General features: G+C 53.7%; 1 protein-coding gene across 5 annotated transcripts in view; it reads left to right on the top strand.

Moving 5' to 3' along the window:
- SDK1 (sidekick cell adhesion molecule 1) overlaps positions 1 to 16,711 on the top strand; it is a 786,274-nt gene that overhangs the window by 562,928 nt on the left and 206,635 nt on the right. For all 5 annotated transcript variants that reach the window (XM_067012701.1, XM_067012698.1, XM_067012699.1 and 2 more), the window contains exons 8-13: positions 819 to 902; positions 1,574 to 1,768; positions 4,404 to 4,520; positions 5,645 to 5,812; positions 7,779 to 7,881; positions 10,539 to 10,715. In XM_067012701.1, the coding sequence (XP_066868802.1) occupies positions 819 to 902; positions 1,574 to 1,768; positions 4,404 to 4,520; positions 5,645 to 5,812; positions 7,779 to 7,881; positions 10,539 to 10,715 (844 nt within the window). The remainder of the gene's footprint in view (positions 1 to 818; positions 903 to 1,573; positions 1,769 to 4,403; positions 4,521 to 5,644; positions 5,813 to 7,778; positions 7,882 to 10,538; positions 10,716 to 16,711) is intronic.

Here is a 16,711-nt window from a genome sequence, read left to right as displayed (position 1 = left end):
CCACTCTGGAAGGCAGCGCCCAGAAATTATCACACAGAAAGTGAATACAGTGGCCCTTTGTTATCATGATAATGAAATCACTACTAGCTTAATACTCCTCGAACTTGGCCGTGCCGCCGTTGAATTCCTGCTGAATAAACTGAGAAAAATATTGCAGTTTAGTCTCCAAGGAATTTCATTGTTTAATACAACCACTGCTTTTTTTTTTGCTGTTGAACAGGTGGGCGAGCGGGGTGTCTGGAGATACACAAGTGATTGGGTTTCCTTTGCTACTGAAGATGGATGAGAGGCCCATTTTCTTTCTTCTCTTAGCTAGTATTTTGCATTCCACTGAAGTATTAAATCTATATTTTGGAGAAGAAGAACTGCTAAGACTTTAAAAAATATGTTAATAGGCTGCCCTGTTCCCTGAAACAGGCCGGGTGCCTGTCTGTGCTGCTTTATTTGACATGCTTCATGAGTTGTTGTTTAGTTTAGATACTGAAGCAAACTAGACTATAAAATACTGTGCTGTAAATATAAACCTTTATGAACCTCACGGGATAGTCCTTCTAAAATGTGAATTAAGATATTCCATTATTCAAGCCCATGAACTGAAAAGTAGTCATTGCCTGAGTAGTAATTTGCTTTCCAAAACCTTAGACTATAAATTGCCTTTGGCCTCTGCGCACCGAATTCTGAGTCTGTGTGCACGACGGTAACTAATGAAGTTTTCAAAAATAGTTTTTAAAAGGAGATCAGACTCTAGTAGACCGTAAGGGTCTTCTGAAATATACCTCTCTGGCTTACGGGCGGTTTTGGTTTTTCCTTGTTTAAAGAGCCACCGTATTTTACTGCGGAACCTGAGAGTCGGATTTTAGTGGAAGTAGAAGAAACCGTGGACATCGTGTGTGGAGCCATGGGTGAGTGCGGGAGCCACAGGGCAAGCGGCGACGTGGTGGAGGAACGGAAATGGCGCCTCCAGGGCAGGGCCGTCCTCCGGGTAGCGACAGGTGGACGGTGATGATTAGAAGCGGGGCCGTGGGCGTGGAGTAGAACTCAGTTGCTGGGCATGTGACCTGCAAAGCAGGGATAATAACACGTACCCAAGGGAACAGCAAGGAAGCCTTAACCCTGTCCATCCCAGCAGAGAGAGATGAATCCTAATTGATCAAAACTCAGTTTCTGGCTTAAGTCCCCAGTATTATTTCTGCTGCTTGAAGTGATACTTGGTGGCGGGGGTGGGGGGGGACAAGGTGGGGGGCGGGGGCCCACCTCTGCACCCTGGTGACCCTTCCCCGAGCCCAAGCGGCAGAGGCAGAGACCTTCCTCCCAACCCTGCCTGAGGTCAGTCGCGGCCAGAACCGTCTGGACAAGAGCACGGGCCGCGGGAAAAGCCAGAAGGGCCTGCAGCTGCCCCGCACCGCTCCCTGGGGGCCTCTCCCTCCCCATCTTCACATAGGATGAGAAAAATGATGCCCCCCAGGGTGCTTGCGGGGGCGACTAGATGAGAAAACGCCCGTTGAGGTACTGCCATTGAGTCCTCACGTAAGGAGCTCTTGAAGCTGAAGGACTTTGTTTCACTCCTGCACAGGGGCCCCTCTTCCCACCCTCCGGTGGTTCAAGGACGCGGTCTCCATCAGCAAGCTCCAGAACCCTCGATACCAAGTGCTGTCAAGTGGAGGCCTGCGTGTCCAGAAGCTGCGTCCGGAGGACTCGGGAATCTTCCAGTGCTTCGCCAGTAACGAGGGCGGCGAGGTCCAGACCTACACCCACCTGGACGTCACCAGTGAGTACTGCCCCCCGCAGAGCCGGCCTTCCCGGCCCTCGCCCCGTGGACGTGTCAGAAAACGCTAGTGTCTGCTCAGCCCGAGCACCCCCATCCCGGGCGCTCTGCCTGTCCCTCTGGAGCCTCGATTTTCCCAGCACTTGAACACACTGCTTTATCGAGACATAGGAACAAACTCCCCATTTTTCTGGACAGAACGGGAAAGGCTGTTAAGTGCACAGCTCATCCCTAGTCTTTTTCTTTCGAGCTTTTCTCCATTTTTTATATTCATTCTCTATTTCAGTTTTATTGAACAATTATAGTTCTTTTGTGACTTTCTTTTATGGTCCCAGTAACGGAAATACTTTGGCACTCTGAAAAATAAAGGTAAAGGTTTTTATTACATTTGTGGGTTTTCTCTTTAATCTCCCATAGTCGTAATGTTGTTCTTCTAAAACGAAGTAGAATTTAGTGATTAGGGAACTCTACCTTTCACGTCTGCCCTCTTGGAAGCAAAATGCTGAGAGCCATCGGAGAAAGCAAACTGGTCGGCGTGTGCGTGGCCAGTGGCTCTCGTCGGCCAGAACTAGGAAGGGACCGAGGCAATCCTGAAATATTCATGCGTATGTTTTGGTAAACTAGGGGTCATTTCCTCCAGTCTTGGCCGGGGGTCAAATCTCCCCTCCGTTGTGGAGCATAGGAAACCAGTGTCACTTCAGGCAGCAGAAATGATACTGGGGGCTTCAGCCGGAAGCTGAGTTTTGATCAATTAGAAGTATCTAAGCCTGATTGGAGTAGTGGGCCAGGATGTTGTAGGGAAGGGATGGGCGAGCTTTTTCTGTAAAAAGCCAGATGGTGCCTGCTTCCGCCCTCGAAGGACGTGGTCTGTGTCGCTACCGCTCACCTTGCTGGCGTAGCCTGCAGGCAGCACAGACGACTCCGAGCCGACGTGGCGAGTCCGGAGGACTCCATTTACGAAAGCCGCGACGGGCTGGATTTGGCCCAGGCTGCTGGTTTGCAGAGCCTGCTCTCGGGAGAGACCCAGGGCAGGTCACCTGATTTCTCTCAGCCTCGGTTTTCTTTTCAAAATGGAACCAGCCAGCCCAGTTCACAGGGTTCTTAGGAGGATCGGTTTGGAAATTTAAATGAAAGTGCTTCTTAACCCCTGGTTACCGTGACAACTGGAGAGTGAACAAACAAATACGTGATAATGATAATGCGGCATTTGTGTTTTGTACGTACAGGGTTTGGCAAAATGGATTTTTTTTTTAATTAAAGTACTTTTAATGAAAGAAAAATAGCGTGTAAAACAATATTTATTCGTTCACTCAACAAACGTTTATTAAGCATCTGTGTCAGTTACTCTGGGCCGGTGAGGCTCGGGGACAGAGCTAAGAGGATGCTGTGAAGAAGAGGTTCTCGTGCTTCCAGGACGGAGGGTCCTGGGGGAGGGGAGACATGGCAGAGGGCGGTGAGGGCCCTACAGAGGAAGACCAGGCGAGGCCCAGAGCAGCCAGGGAAGCTCCGTTAGAGGGCGGGCGCAGCCGGGTGGGTTCTCTGAGCTGAGAGGGTTCTTGCTGGAGCTGAGGCCTGCAGGTGGGGAGGAGGCTGCCCTGCAGAGCCTCGGAGAGGTGCGTGCCGTGGTGGAGATGGGAGCTGCAGGCGCCCGACACATGCGTGGAGGGGCGAGCCGGCCCGGGTGTGTGCGGGCCCAAAGGGGGCTGACGATGTGCACGGGGCCAGCGGGGCCTTCGCGGCTCTGAGCCGGGCACTGGCCGGGCGTCGTCTGAAGCTTTCAGAGGGCCTCCGCGCCTGGTGTAGGGGGGCCGATGAGGGGACGAGCAGGAGAGAGTGGTTGGGGGGCCCCCACATCTTCCAGGGGTTCATCGCACCAGAGGTGGACACCCAGCGGGGGGGGAGGGCAGGGGCGGGCAGCTGCCCCGGGGTCCACTGGGCCTGCCCGCTTCTGCCCCGGGGGCGTTGGGCCCGGCACCCCAGGGCCCCCTGGCCAGGATTTGGGCGAGGCAGGTCACGGCTGGGACCCAGGGGCTCCGGCTTCATCTTCCGCAGAGTAGTGCAGAGTCAGCGGAGTGTCCCCGAAGCCGGCCCGAGCTGCCTCTGTCTTCCTGGGTCTGACTCGGGGCTGCCGGAAGCTGGAGGCCCGGGCGGTCCCCTGTGAACAGGAAGACCCAGCGCTGCCCCCAGGAGTTCTTCTCGGAAGCCCTTGGAATCTGGTTGTTTCAACTTTCAGAACGGATCCCAGGAAGTGTCAAAGTGTCATCTCCGGGACGATGTAGGATGCTCAGAACTTAGCTTTTTCTTCTTTCTTTACACAATGAAAGCAGCTTGTTTGATTTATCTCAACAAACATCTCTCTCCCCTTCAACGTTGGTCAGAAACAGTTCTTCCTGCTCTACCCCACTCGTGTCCATGACGTCACGAGATGGCGTTTCTCTTTAGGCTGCAAACAGAGATAGTGATTCCTGGGAGACGGGTAGTGGGGGGTCATAGTCTTCCTGAAAGGTTCAGTTTTTATCGCTCAGTTACCTCTGGGATGAGTTCTGCAAAAGCCCAGGTGGGCGACTCCACCAGGCTGGCTTGACCGTTTCCGAGGGAGGACGCGCTGAGTGTTTCACTGTTCACCTGCTCTGCCTAGATGTGGCCCCAGCCTTCACCCAGCTTCCGGCGGACACCACGGTTACCGACGGGACCACCGCCGTCCTGAGCTGCGACGTGTCCGGGGCTCCCAGGCCGGCCATCGCGTGGAGGAGAGGTAGGCGCTCGCGGCTGCTGCAGGGAGCGGCCCGGCGGCCCCGCGTTGTGTTTTAATCTCACTCGCTCGTTCGGTAAAGAGTAGAAAACCACTGACTGAGCACCCACCAGGGGCCGATGCTAGGGGCACGGGGAGGGGTGAGACGAGCAAGACCCCTTAAGCTCTGTGCAGCTCACAGCCTAGAAGAGGAAGCACGTTTCTGTACACTGTGCGAATGGCGCTTTTCCTCCGTCAAGCCCTTCACCAGGTGCCCCGGGCCTGGCGGGCTCTGGATTTCAGCTGAGGCGTCCCCTTTGCGAATGAAGGAGTGCTTCCTTGCTAACAGTCACGGTTAAGACCACATCCGCCTTCATTTCTAAGAAAGCTGCCTTAGCGCAGGATCGCTGGCTTCCTCCGCAGTTTGACGTGTGTGGCGCTCTTAATCCGACTGTAGTTTCAGTTCCCGTGAAGAGTGGTGTCACATCTTGGGCTCTTTGCAGCTCCCCTGCAGCCCTGTCTACACGTTCAGCACACCTGCCACTAAATGAACAGCACGCATAGTCTGTCCTTAACAAACCCCGGCTGAGTTGGGTTCATCCTCATAGATGAACTGGCCATGCTCAGTGGCCTGTATCTGGGTGAAACTTCAAAACTTACATCTTTTTTCACTCCCAGCAAACCACTCGGTGGCTTCCCAACTCTCAAAGGTATGACTCGTGCACTGGGGCCATGGCTTATAGACATTAAAGATCTGGGAAGCTACAGATTAGTCAGAAAGAAGGGTTCTTTCATTTTATATATTTTCTTTTTGTCTTTCCTGACTTAGAATGTAATAATGGCTTTATAGAGAAATTTTTCAAATGCATACACATATAAAGAAAACTCAAAATCAGTCACGCAAAGGAAACAATCACATAGATGGATCATATTTGTCTAACCAAATCTCTCAATATTGGACGATTAGGATGTTCTTGGTTTCTGTTATTCTCATTAACGCTACAGCAAACTGCTTTGGTTACTTTTGTGCATAAAGTTTCCACTTTCTTCTCATGATCTCCTCACATTATTTTCTTGGGTGCGGCCAGAGCATTACCTTCTCTCAGACGTTGCAGTTCTCACATTGCTGTTTTGTCTGTCGTCCTCAGGAAACCACATTCTGGCCAGCGGCTCTGTGCGGATTCCCAGGTTCATGCTCCTTGAGTCTGGGGGCCTGCAGATCACCCCTGTCTTAATCCAGGATGCTGGCAACTACACCTGCAGTGCAGCCAACTCCGAGGGCTCCCTGAACGCGTCTGCCACACTCACCGTGTGGAGTAAGGACCTCAGCCCGTGTGGAGCTTTCTGTTAATAATGGTTCAATCAGCCTGTCATCTGTGCTTGGGGGTGTCAATATGCCCTTGGACTCGCTAATCCAATCAAAGGAGAATCATTATTTTTACAACTAATTTGGAGAAATCTGTTGAGTAATTAATTTTTCAGCTTCTAAAAGAATAATTAGAAAATGTATTCAAAGATTTAATGGGGACGTTTCAGGAGAGATGAAAGATTAACTTTTTAACCTCAGTAGAGTAGGGCTATTACCCCCAAAACTAGCTCAAATTAAAAAAAAACTGATAGGTTGGCTAATCTTATAAGCATCACATAAGAAAAGTGGACCAAGAATGAAAATCGCAGAGAAAGCATTTTTTCTATACTGTCATTATGGCCAACTAAAACATTCCTCATATCTTAGATATGGATGTTTCCTATATGTTAGGAGTAAACTGAAGGATCTTTGTGGTTCCTGCAGCTTTTGTTTCTCTTAATTTCATCTATAACACGGGTTTCTGAAATGCAGAGTAAATTGTTTCCAGAACGCAGGGGTTGGATTACCAAGTATTTAGCTTCAGTGGCTGATAAACTTGTCTCTCTCTGCTTCATCCATATCTATATTACTGAAAAATTATTGTTCAAAAAAGCAAGAGACGGTCAGTGCTCACTAATAGATTTTTGTAAAGTCATCTATATGGGGAAAGAAATTTTTAACTTGCCTGAGTGAATAATTTGTTAAAATACCATCCTTGAGGGAAAACTAAATTGTTGTGCTTTATTTCGTATCTGCTTAGCGTTTCCTATGATATAGTTGGTGCCTGCTTTGATAAATGACCCTTTCTCATTTATTAGGTGTTCTAAAAGTATCACAAGTTTAAAAGGAATGAATCCAAATCCTCCCAATATTGTTAAGCACTAAAAAAGAGGTTTTGTGCCATTTGGTGGTCTGTTCTATCAACCGCATCTGATTCATCTAGTGTCCCCAAAAATTAACCATAAATTTAAAAGCTTGTGGAAAACTGATGTCTGCGTCTCTGTAGGTCCCTCACTGGAAAATTTTGTGGATCTGCTGAGATTCAAAATTATAATAGCAGTAGACTGGTTGGTGCAGTGCTGTGTGGCCTGCAGGGGTCTTCCCAGGCATCACCTACTCTGTTCTGTCCCAGCGTGAGCGATAGCAGCCCCCACTTTCATAGACAAGAAAACTAATAAGCTCAGAGGCGTTCCTCTGGGTGCCTGCCCGGTAAGCCGTCGGGCTGGGCCCTGAACCCAGTCTCATGGCTCCAAGTTCCGTCTCCTTTCCTGGTGCCAGAGCAGGGCCCTCCTGAGAGGTGTGCAGCGTGGGGACACACACACCACAGGCCCGTCTCCAGGGCCTTGGCGCTGGCAGCTGTGGAGTGTCGGGCAGCCGCAGGTCTGGACGATCTTGCGGGCCTGCACGTAGCACCGGGCCCCGCTCCTTACTGGCCCCGTGGCACCAGGCAAGACCCCGTACTCCTGAGTATCAGTTTTCCTTCCTGATCACTGGGAGAAGGATTGTCACAAGCCTCACAAGATTGCTGTGAGGATTAAGTAACACAGTATAAATGAAAGCACTTTGCAAAGTCATGACGTACTGTGTGGACGGTAGAAATTACCAGAAAGTTGATAATCATGGGAAAGAATCGCGGGTGTAGAACCTGGTGACCACCCGCAGGCCATCTTCCTTCTTGTTTCCTTCCGGAGCGCCCGCGGTCCGGGGGTGACCTGACACGGGCTGGGGGAGGCCTGTCTCCCTCTCCCTCAGCTGGGAGGCAGACACGCTTGCTTTCAATGCCCTAAACACTCCTGTGTGCTTCCATGTACACTGGGTTTCGCCGAGCTAAGAGGAAACTAGGTTTTGACGTCAGATGACCAATTCGTCACCCCCTGAGGGAGGAAACGCTCAGGCGCGTAATCTTGTCTGAGTCGCGACTTGTGTCTTTCCAGATCGAACGTCCATCGTGACCCCTCCGGAGGACCGCGTGGTGATTAAGGGGACCACGGCCACGCTGCACTGTGGGACCACCCACGACCCGCGCACTTCTCTCCGGTCAGCTCGGTCATTTACGACGTTTGGGGCTCATTAGTATTCTGGGAGCTGGGGAGCTGAAGTAGAGATGAGGAGGGAGAATTTCAGGCACTTTGATCCCAGCCACAGATCCCTGATTACAGCATCTCACGGTTCTGGCCTCCATCATTAATCACACAAATCCCATTTTCCACTCCAGCCTTATGTATTATTTACAGTGAGCTATGTTCCACTTCATGACTTCAATACAGCTCTTCATGATTTTTCTGCCAAGGTTAATACACTATCTGTAAAACGTACTTGTCAGAGGCTGATACTTAATGAGAGAAAAATCCAGAGGGATTGAATGGGATTTCAGCAGTGTTTGCGCTGGGGCTGTGCTAGACTCGAGGGGTTTTCTCTACTCCAGGGATGGCTCCACTCTGTCACGGGGAAAGGGAGCTCCGCATGGAAGAAAGGCATCCGCGGTTATCTAACCCATTTAGAGGAAACTGCGGGGCGCCAAGGGACCCAGGGGACGTGAGGGTCCACGAAGTGGGTGGTGACACCTGTCTTTGTTTGACTCAGACGGGGACGGTCGTGATGAAGGATGTGACAGCCCAGGTTAGACACGCGGCAGCAGACACGGCTGGCTGTCGGTGGTGAGCTTCTTCCCAAAGGGCTGCCACTTTCAGAATAGTTTTTAATTCTCAGAACCAGCCTTGAAAACGAATCTAGAAAGAAAGATGGAGTCATCCTAGTGTTTTCACTCTGGCCTTAGCGCCAAAGGCGTGCAGTTAGCCAAACGATAGAATCAAGAGGCCCTCCTTCTCTCTGGAGCATCTACGCGGGTCAGGCAGAGGTGGCTGCCGACGCCCACGCACGTTACTAGCGGGGTTCGGGGGCTGGGCTGTTTCCTCACTCTCCCTGGGCAGCTGTTTGACAAACCGTGAATTTCCACATCTCCACCTGTCTCTCTGGAGTTTCCCCAGAGCTCAGAAACCAAGTTTGCTTTCGTTACAAGAATGATGAATGCAAAACAAAGAATCGAAAGCCAGCAAGTTAGAGATTACCTGGAGAATTCTAGGATTCTAGGAAAGAATTCATTCATTTCTAAAGGCCTAGGGAGTGTCACCGAGCAAAGGACAAGTGAGCCAGTTTTCTGCTACCCGGAGGGCACACCAGAAACCCCCCTCAGATCGTTGTGGTTTTCTTGTAGCTTCTGTAGTGCGATTAAACAGACAAAATTGGCGCTTCCTTCCTGAGAAGGAGTTAGGCTGCTCGCTCTGGGGCACCCCTCGTCCTGGGTTCCTTTGCCCCAAGGAGCACCTGGCCCTAAGGGACACTGGCCGCCAAATGCTGCTCCCCAAGTGAGCAGCTGATTCACTTCCTTCTGGTGGAGACAGTCCTGCTCTGTCTGGGGGCAACTCCAGACGAGCAGTTTGTAAACGTCTGTGCTCTGTGTGCATGAAGCCTTTATAAAGAACTGGGTGCATTCTGGAAATCCAGTCCAGTACTTTGGAAAGGAAAGCCAGCACTTTGATCTCACCCAGCCGTGACTAGTGAGGGGCTGGACAGGCTCTTGGTGGAGTCTACATTTGAAAAGAGAAATGTGCTAAAATAGCCTAAAGAATTAAAAGAGAAAGAAATGCAGTTTTAAGGACAGTCTGCCAGAATGGTTGGATTTTTTTTAAAACATTTTTATTTCTATTCTATTCTATATTTATGGTTGCACCAGCTCTTAGTTGCAGCATGTGTACTCCTCAGTTGCGGCCGGCAGGCTCCTTAGTCATGGCATGCGAACTCTTAGTTGCGGCATGTGGGATCTAGTTCCCTGCTCAGGGATCGAACTCACGTGCCCTGCATTGGAAGGCGGATTCTTAACCACTCTGCAATCAGGGCAGTCCCCAGAATGGTTGGATTTTAAGAAAACGTGGACGGGGACACCCAGGGGACCCTTGCCCCCTGCCCAGGCTACACTCTTGTCCCCCAGGGACCTTCCTGCAGGAGCAGAAGGTACAGTTGCAGTGGTGACACGGGTGGTCAGGACCCCTCAGACTCCCCGTCCTGAACCCAAAGACAGACGAATGTCTGCACTTGTCTTTTTGTCCTGCGTTAACTTCAGCGTCTATCTTTGTGTTGTGACCACGACATCTGGTCGCTTTCCTTTTTTTTTTTAAGATGTAATTCACATAGTATTAAATATCACCCTTTTAAAGAGCACAGTTCAGCAGTTTTTACTGTACTCACAAGGTCATCAGTTGCTTGCTTTTTGTTTTTTAAATAAATTTATTTATTTATGGCTGCGTTGGCTCTTTGCTGCTGCACGAGGGCTTTCTCTAGCTGTGGCGAGCGGGGGCTACTCTTCGTTGTGGTGCACGGGCTTCTCATCGCGGTGGCTTCTCTTGTTGCAGAGCACGGGCTCTAGGCGCAAGGGCCTCAGTAGTTGTGGTGCGTGGGCTCGGTAGTTGTGGCTCACAGGCTCTAGAGCACAGGCTCAGTAGTTGTGGCGCACGGGCTTAGTTGCTCCGCGGCATGTGGTATCTTTCCGGACCAGGGCTCGAACCCGTGTCCCCTGCACTGGCAGGTGGATTCTTAACCACTGCGCCACGAGGGAAGTCCCAGTCGCTTGCTTTTTAACAGACAGGGAAGGATCAGCGACCAGGGTCCTAAGTCAGAACTGTGTGCTTGACCCACAGCTACGTGTGGAAGAAGGACAACGTGACCATCACCCCATCTGGCAGCTCCAGGATTGTGGTGGAGGAGGACGGGTCCCTCCTCATTAGCCAGACGTGGTCGGGCGACATTGGAGACTACACCTGTGGCGTCATCTCTGAGGGCGGGAACGACTCCAGGACAGCCCGCCTGGAGGTGATGTGAGTATCGCGGCTGCTCCGGGTTCAGTGTCAGCCCTCCCCCACGCGACCATCACGCGACACGCGTGGTGGGTCGCAAGCCAGCAGTCAGAGGCCGCCGCCTTGGGCCTCAGGCACGTACACTTACGGGGTTGGGTTTGTTTTGGTAACCTTGAAATTATAACGTGTTCAGCCTCGGTTTAGATGGCTTAATTATTGGTCTTCCTCATTGATCCCTTTTATCACATTCTCCCCGCTGAGCCCATATTGTGATAGACTGTTTTCCACGCCGTGTGTGAGTAATGGTGGGTCTGCTCTATCCAGTGGCGCCCGTCGGAAGTTCCGGTCAGCGCCAGGTTGGCCCGGTTCCCGGGAAAGCCAGCTGCCTCTCTGTGGGCAAACGCGTGCTTCCCGTCGCGTCCGCTGACCTCCTGGGGGTGGTGAGCAGCCGCCCGATCCCTCTACCTGGGCCTTCCTGGGGACGGGGGCCGAGGGAGCCCTGGTGGCGTCCACCTCTGTGCGTCGAGCTCATCCTCCCACAGCTCCCTCTCCTCACGGGCAGGAAGCTGAAAAGCCCGCTGACCCAGTGTGTTTTTCCGACGTGTATTTACCTGCTTTCGAAAAGTGGTGCCCCCCCGAGACGTTCCCCCAGCCCATGCGCGCAGAAGTAACACCCGAAACTAGAGAAGCAGGGCGGGGCCGGCCGGGCAGCGGCCAGCTGTGGCCGACAGGGGCGCGCTGGCCATCAGGAAAGGCCTTTGAGAGGATCCAGAGGTCTTCCTCACTGCGCTCCGCCCACTGCCATCCGGGAAGGCTTCTGTAGGCAAAAGTCATTCCCTGAAGTAGGCTGTGAACCGTCTGAGGACAGGGGCCTGTCTCACTTGCCTTTGAGTCCCCAGGCCCTGGCCGAGGGCCTTAAACACGAAAAAGAAAAACGCTTGCTCGGTGCTGCACCCAGGGCCCCCCGCGTCTGTTGCACACAGACCTGAACAAGCGGCCCTCCGCCAGCCCGTGTGTGGCATTTGGCGGGTTGCTGACGGGCAGCTGCCGGTCCAGAAAGGCTGGCTGTTGCATCTGCGGAACCTGGGAAAGCGCCGCGCTACCTCCAGGCTGGCCTCTCCCCACGATGACCTTGTTCTCCGCAGAGGCTGCTCACCTGTTGTGATCAGAGGTCACCCAGTTGCCTTTCAGCCCCAGAGGATCAGTGGGGGGCCTCCCCACCCTGCCTCTCGCCACTGGGCCCGCTGACCCTGGGCTCTTCCTGCCCTCCTGGGCCCCCGGGCCCCCATGCAGGGCACCTCAGCCTCCGCCGCCTCCACGGCTTGGCCTGGCTCCTCTCTCACCGCCCCCTGCAGGGGGCGCCCCTCCCCTGGGAATCAGTGCAGGATCCCTTCCTGCCCCCGGGATGCAGGCTGTCTCTCCCGTGCTGCCCAGCACCTGCTCCACCCTCGTCAGCACCGATCACGCGGGCGACTTCTTCCCTCTTGAAGTAGAAGGGTGGCACAGCTCTGCGTTTTGAGTGCCTGGCGGTGTTCGGCACACCGCAGGCGTTCGGTGAATACACGTTGGTTGGTTGAATGAATGTGTGTTTGTTGCCCCCGGCGATCCTCCCAGACGTTCCGCTCACACCCCTCACCTTCCCTTAGGTGCTCACGTGCCCTGGGCTCCCCCCGCCGTCGGGAGCCGGACGGCCAACCCCTGCTCAGCTCTGGTCGGCTCGCTTTCCTCCTCCATCCATAGCTCACGTGGAGGTCTTCTTAAAAATTGTTGATGACGTTGGCATCCGTGACCAGAGAATCCACATGATGCGCTGTGCTATTCACGGCTTCTCAACTACCTTTGAGAACTCTTAGATCATCCGTCGTTGGTACCACATAAATGAGGGTTAGCATTTCATAAAGACTCTGTCAGCAGAAGCCAAATTGTGTGCTTCCGATGTCGTGAACTCCTTCTGTTCTGCACAATGTTTATGTTCTGCTGATTTGCACATCTCCCCTAGTATTTGCTTATTTGATTTCCTCTAAGTAAAATACATTTTTCAGCAAATGTTGCTGTATCTGTAAAATAATAGGCTCGGTGTAATGGTAAAACACCTCATCTCTAAATATAGAAATACTTGCAGATTCGTGATTCAAACCAATTTAGGTACAACTGGTTACAGAGCTGATTTGGAAGACAGTGGTTCCTTGTGAACTGTTGGTGTAATAAGCCCTCCACTCTTCCAAATCGGAATGAATGGGGAAGGTTGTAGGTTAGAGCGCGGTGTATCGTTACATCCAATAAGGTCTTAACTCTGAGACATCAGTGATGACGATATAGCAATAACGACAGTCACAGCTCAGGATTGTAGGGCGTCTTGTGCTTCTCGGCGAACTTACAAACCCAGCGCAGTGACATTTCCCTGACTCACTCAGATGACAACAAGAAATGTCCCGTTGCAGGAGTGACTGAGAGGGGCTTACGGCTAAACAGTGTCCTTCCGAAGCGCCTGAAAGCCTGCTTCCCCGGCCTCCCCACTTGAGTTAAAAGCTACTTTGTTCAACGTGGAAATTAGGAGCATCACAAGCGGGCTTTTCAGAAGCAGCCGCCTGCCGGCAGCTCTCCTGTCGGTTTGCTCGGTAGCTGGTGCTGTGCCAGCCGGGGGCGGGGGGGCACCGTGCGGGCAGAAGCCGCAGTCCCCGCAGGGTCACGGGCTCTCGGGAGCGAGGCTGGCCTGGAGACCCCTCCCCAGTCCTCACTGCCTGTGTGACTTCGGGCAGGTCACCTCACACCTCAGTCTCAGTTTTCTCACCTGTAAACCGGGCACGCTGTCATTTACCTTAAAGGGTGGCGGTGAGGTTTGAGCGGACCGCTGTTTGTAAATCCTGGCCGGGAGCCTAGCTTAGGGCAGACACTCAATCAGTCACCGTTCCTCACCATCCCATAAAAAATGTTCCTCTTTTCATCCGCGGCACCCTCCCCGTCACCCAGGCCAGGAAGTTGCTCTCTTTCATCCTCGGACACACGAGGTGTGTCTGTCTGCTGCGGAGCCAGCCCTCCGTGCGTGGGATGGAATGGCGCCAGGTGCGTAGCAGGCGCCCCATCAGTGTCTGAGGAAGCCCTGCTCCACTTACAGGTTGAAATGGGTTTGGGATTTGGTGCCGCCGAGGAGGACTAATTTCTGAGGGTCTGCCTCACCCCCCCACCGCCCCGGCCGAGAGGAGAGGCGTCTGCACTCCCAGAGGGCCTCCTCATGCGCCTGGTAAATGAACCGCCGCTCACCAGTCGCGTCAGCTGTGTCTCTCCTACGGCCTTACAGGAAGGAACTGCTTCTGGGGTGACTCCGGGCCCCCAAAGCTTCTTGCTGTGAGGGACCAGGCGCGAAGGCTTTTTGGATTGATTGTTAATCATTTAAAGACCCAATTAGCATTGCGTCTTTCCTTCTGAGATCAGAGACTAATTCTTCTGAGCCCGGAGTACAGAGAAAAACCTGGTTTTACTGGCAGACTCGGACCCCGAGGCAGCGGGAGAGGTTTCTCTCAATGAAGCCACTTCCGACAAAGCCATAATTAGGAGCGAACAATGTAATACCACCTCTCGAGAGTTTTCAGGCCCCATCGCCTACACCCTCAGAGTGAAGTCAGAGGAGATGGCTTTGACCAAGGTGTCATGTGTGCGATAGAGGGACGGCGCTTTACGTAGGAAATACTTACCCAGTCCTCTCCCCCCACAGCAGCTCCTCGCGGCCACCCCCGGCCCAGCCGCCTTCCCTCGAGCCCCTCCCCAAGCCGTTCCTCTCAAACACACCTCGCTTCACCGCCCTCCCCTACTGCCCGGGTTTTGTTGTTGTTAATTTCTGATATTATGGCGGTGTCATTTTCCTGATGGTGATTTCTCTTTAAATCACGAAGTGACTCAGCACTGGCCTTGTCCCCCGTCGTACCTGTTGTTCTCAGAGCCTTTCAGCCGTAGCCCTGTCTGCAAATCACTGTCCCTGAGTCACTGGCCGATCATTTATCTCCTTTCAGACTTGGCGGAGGAGGTGCCAGGACACAATCTCCTGCTCTTAGATGAGCTTCTCTGAGATGGATTCAGAATATCTTAAAGCCTCATTTATCGGCTACTGATGGGTTAGTCAAGCATCTCACAAAGCTTAATTTTCCAGATAACCGAAACATCATTTAAAGAAATAGTGTACGTTTCCAATGCATATTAAAAAGTTCTTTGCATTGTGAAACAGGTAATACTGGACACGAGGTATGCTAGAGGGAGTGTCCATGGAGGGCAGAGGCTGGAACCAGAGGAAGAAAAATCTAAATTTCCTTCCAACTCTGAGCCCTGTGATGGCTGTAAAGAGCACACGTTGCGTGGGCCATCGTCCAGGGGCGACCGTGGACTCTTTGGGGCACCAGTGGACGAGGGCTCGTTATTTCCAGCTGCATCACGGACAGCGATGTCCTTGGGCGCCACTGGGCTTGAGATCTCGGTTCCTGTTCTAAATGTCTCAAGGCCACTTTGCCTTTAAAGTTCCTAAGTCTCGTCAATTTTTTTAACAGTCTTTTCTCACCTCTGCGCACCAAGCTCAGGGCCGCCATTGCTGCTGTTCAGTGTGCCTACTTCTGGCAAGCCCTGTGGCATTCTCCTTGGTGGCTTTGCAGTGCTGGGGGGGTGGGGAACGTCAGAAACCATCCTTCCCAGACTCACACCCTGGGTGGGCGTCAAGCTCTGAGGGCCGGACAGAGGGCCTTGCCTAAGCTGGGGCCCAGGGACTTCCTGAGCTCAGGCCTGGACTGGAGGCTGCTGCGGAGCGACCCGTAGATACGGAGCAGTGAGCAGCCCACCGTCTACTAAGCCCTCCAGCCCCAAGGAGAGAACTGTCCCCTCGCCTGTCGGATCGGTCATTGCTAAGTGAGTGGGCCCTCGAGTAGGCTGAGAAGCATGACCTGAAATTAAGCGTAGGCCTGGCTTTTCCCGGCTGTGGGAATTTGGCCACCGGCTCCCGTGGAGCCCCGGGACAGAGATGTGCGCAGAGGTGCGGGGGTGCGCTGGCCGCTCCGGGCCGCAGGTTGACGCTCTTCCTGTCCAGGAGGAGAGCCTGCCCCTTCCCGCCCGCCTCCCGTCCAGTCCATCCATCCTCCGGGACAAGAAGGCCGCTCTGCAAGGCCCGTCCCGAGCCAGCTGTGTGCCGCGCCTGTGGCTGCCCGTGTGTCCCGCGGACCCCAGCTGCGCCAGCCATGGCCACCTGTCTCCTCTAACCTCTAACCAGCTCCTGTTCGTGGTCTGTCCTCCCTCCCGACTGTTACAGAGGCCATCGCCTGACATTTTATCTCCAGGCCACTTCCTGAGGAGCTGCCCTTGCCGTCTCACCTCCAGCCCCAGAAAGTCAGCGTCACACAGATAAGCCAGAAATTTCTAACCCAGGCACCTCCTTCCTGCCTTCCCCCATGACCCAGTGCAAGCCCCGCGCTCCCGCCGGCAGCCCCAGAGCCCCCCCTGGTCCTACCTGGGCCCTCAGCCGGCCACTTCCCGCCCTTACCCTCCCTCTTCACCCCAGACCCTCCCAGCCGCTAGCCCTAACCTCCTCCACGAGGGGGCCCCACTGCAGGCCGGCTCCGCGTGCGGCCTCGCAGGTCCCAAGCCGCCCTGTGGCGCTCACTCTCGGCTGCCCCGTGCCATCCCGCCGGGCACGGGCCTTGCCCTCCTGGCTGTGAGCTCCGGGAGGCCAGGGCTGTGGCCCCCAGCCCGAGTCCCCGGCCCGCAGCGGCTCGGGGAGGGCTGTTTGCTCCCCCGTCCTCCCCCGTCCGGGTCAGCGTGTCTGCTCTCCCCACGCTGCACAGCACTAGTCTCCGGGCCCGGCGTCGCCGACGCAGGGTGATGAGGGGGTGGGAGGAGGAAAAGAGGCCGCAGTAGAGGAGCGGGCAGGCCCCCATCAGCCACGCGCCTGGGTCCTGCGCTGTCGGCTTCGCCGTGTTTCTTCAACCGAAAAAGCCATGAACTGCAGAGGGTCAGGGGTAAGCGTGACTAGTCAGGGCAGAGGG

This window comes from Kogia breviceps, chromosome 14, assembly GCF_026419965.1.
Source record: "Kogia breviceps isolate mKogBre1 chromosome 14, mKogBre1 haplotype 1, whole genome shotgun sequence".
Lineage (NCBI taxonomy): Eukaryota > Metazoa > Chordata > Mammalia > Artiodactyla > Physeteridae > Kogia > Kogia breviceps.
Note: the sequence above shows the minus strand (reverse complement) of the source record. Positions and strands in the feature narration are given on the sequence as shown.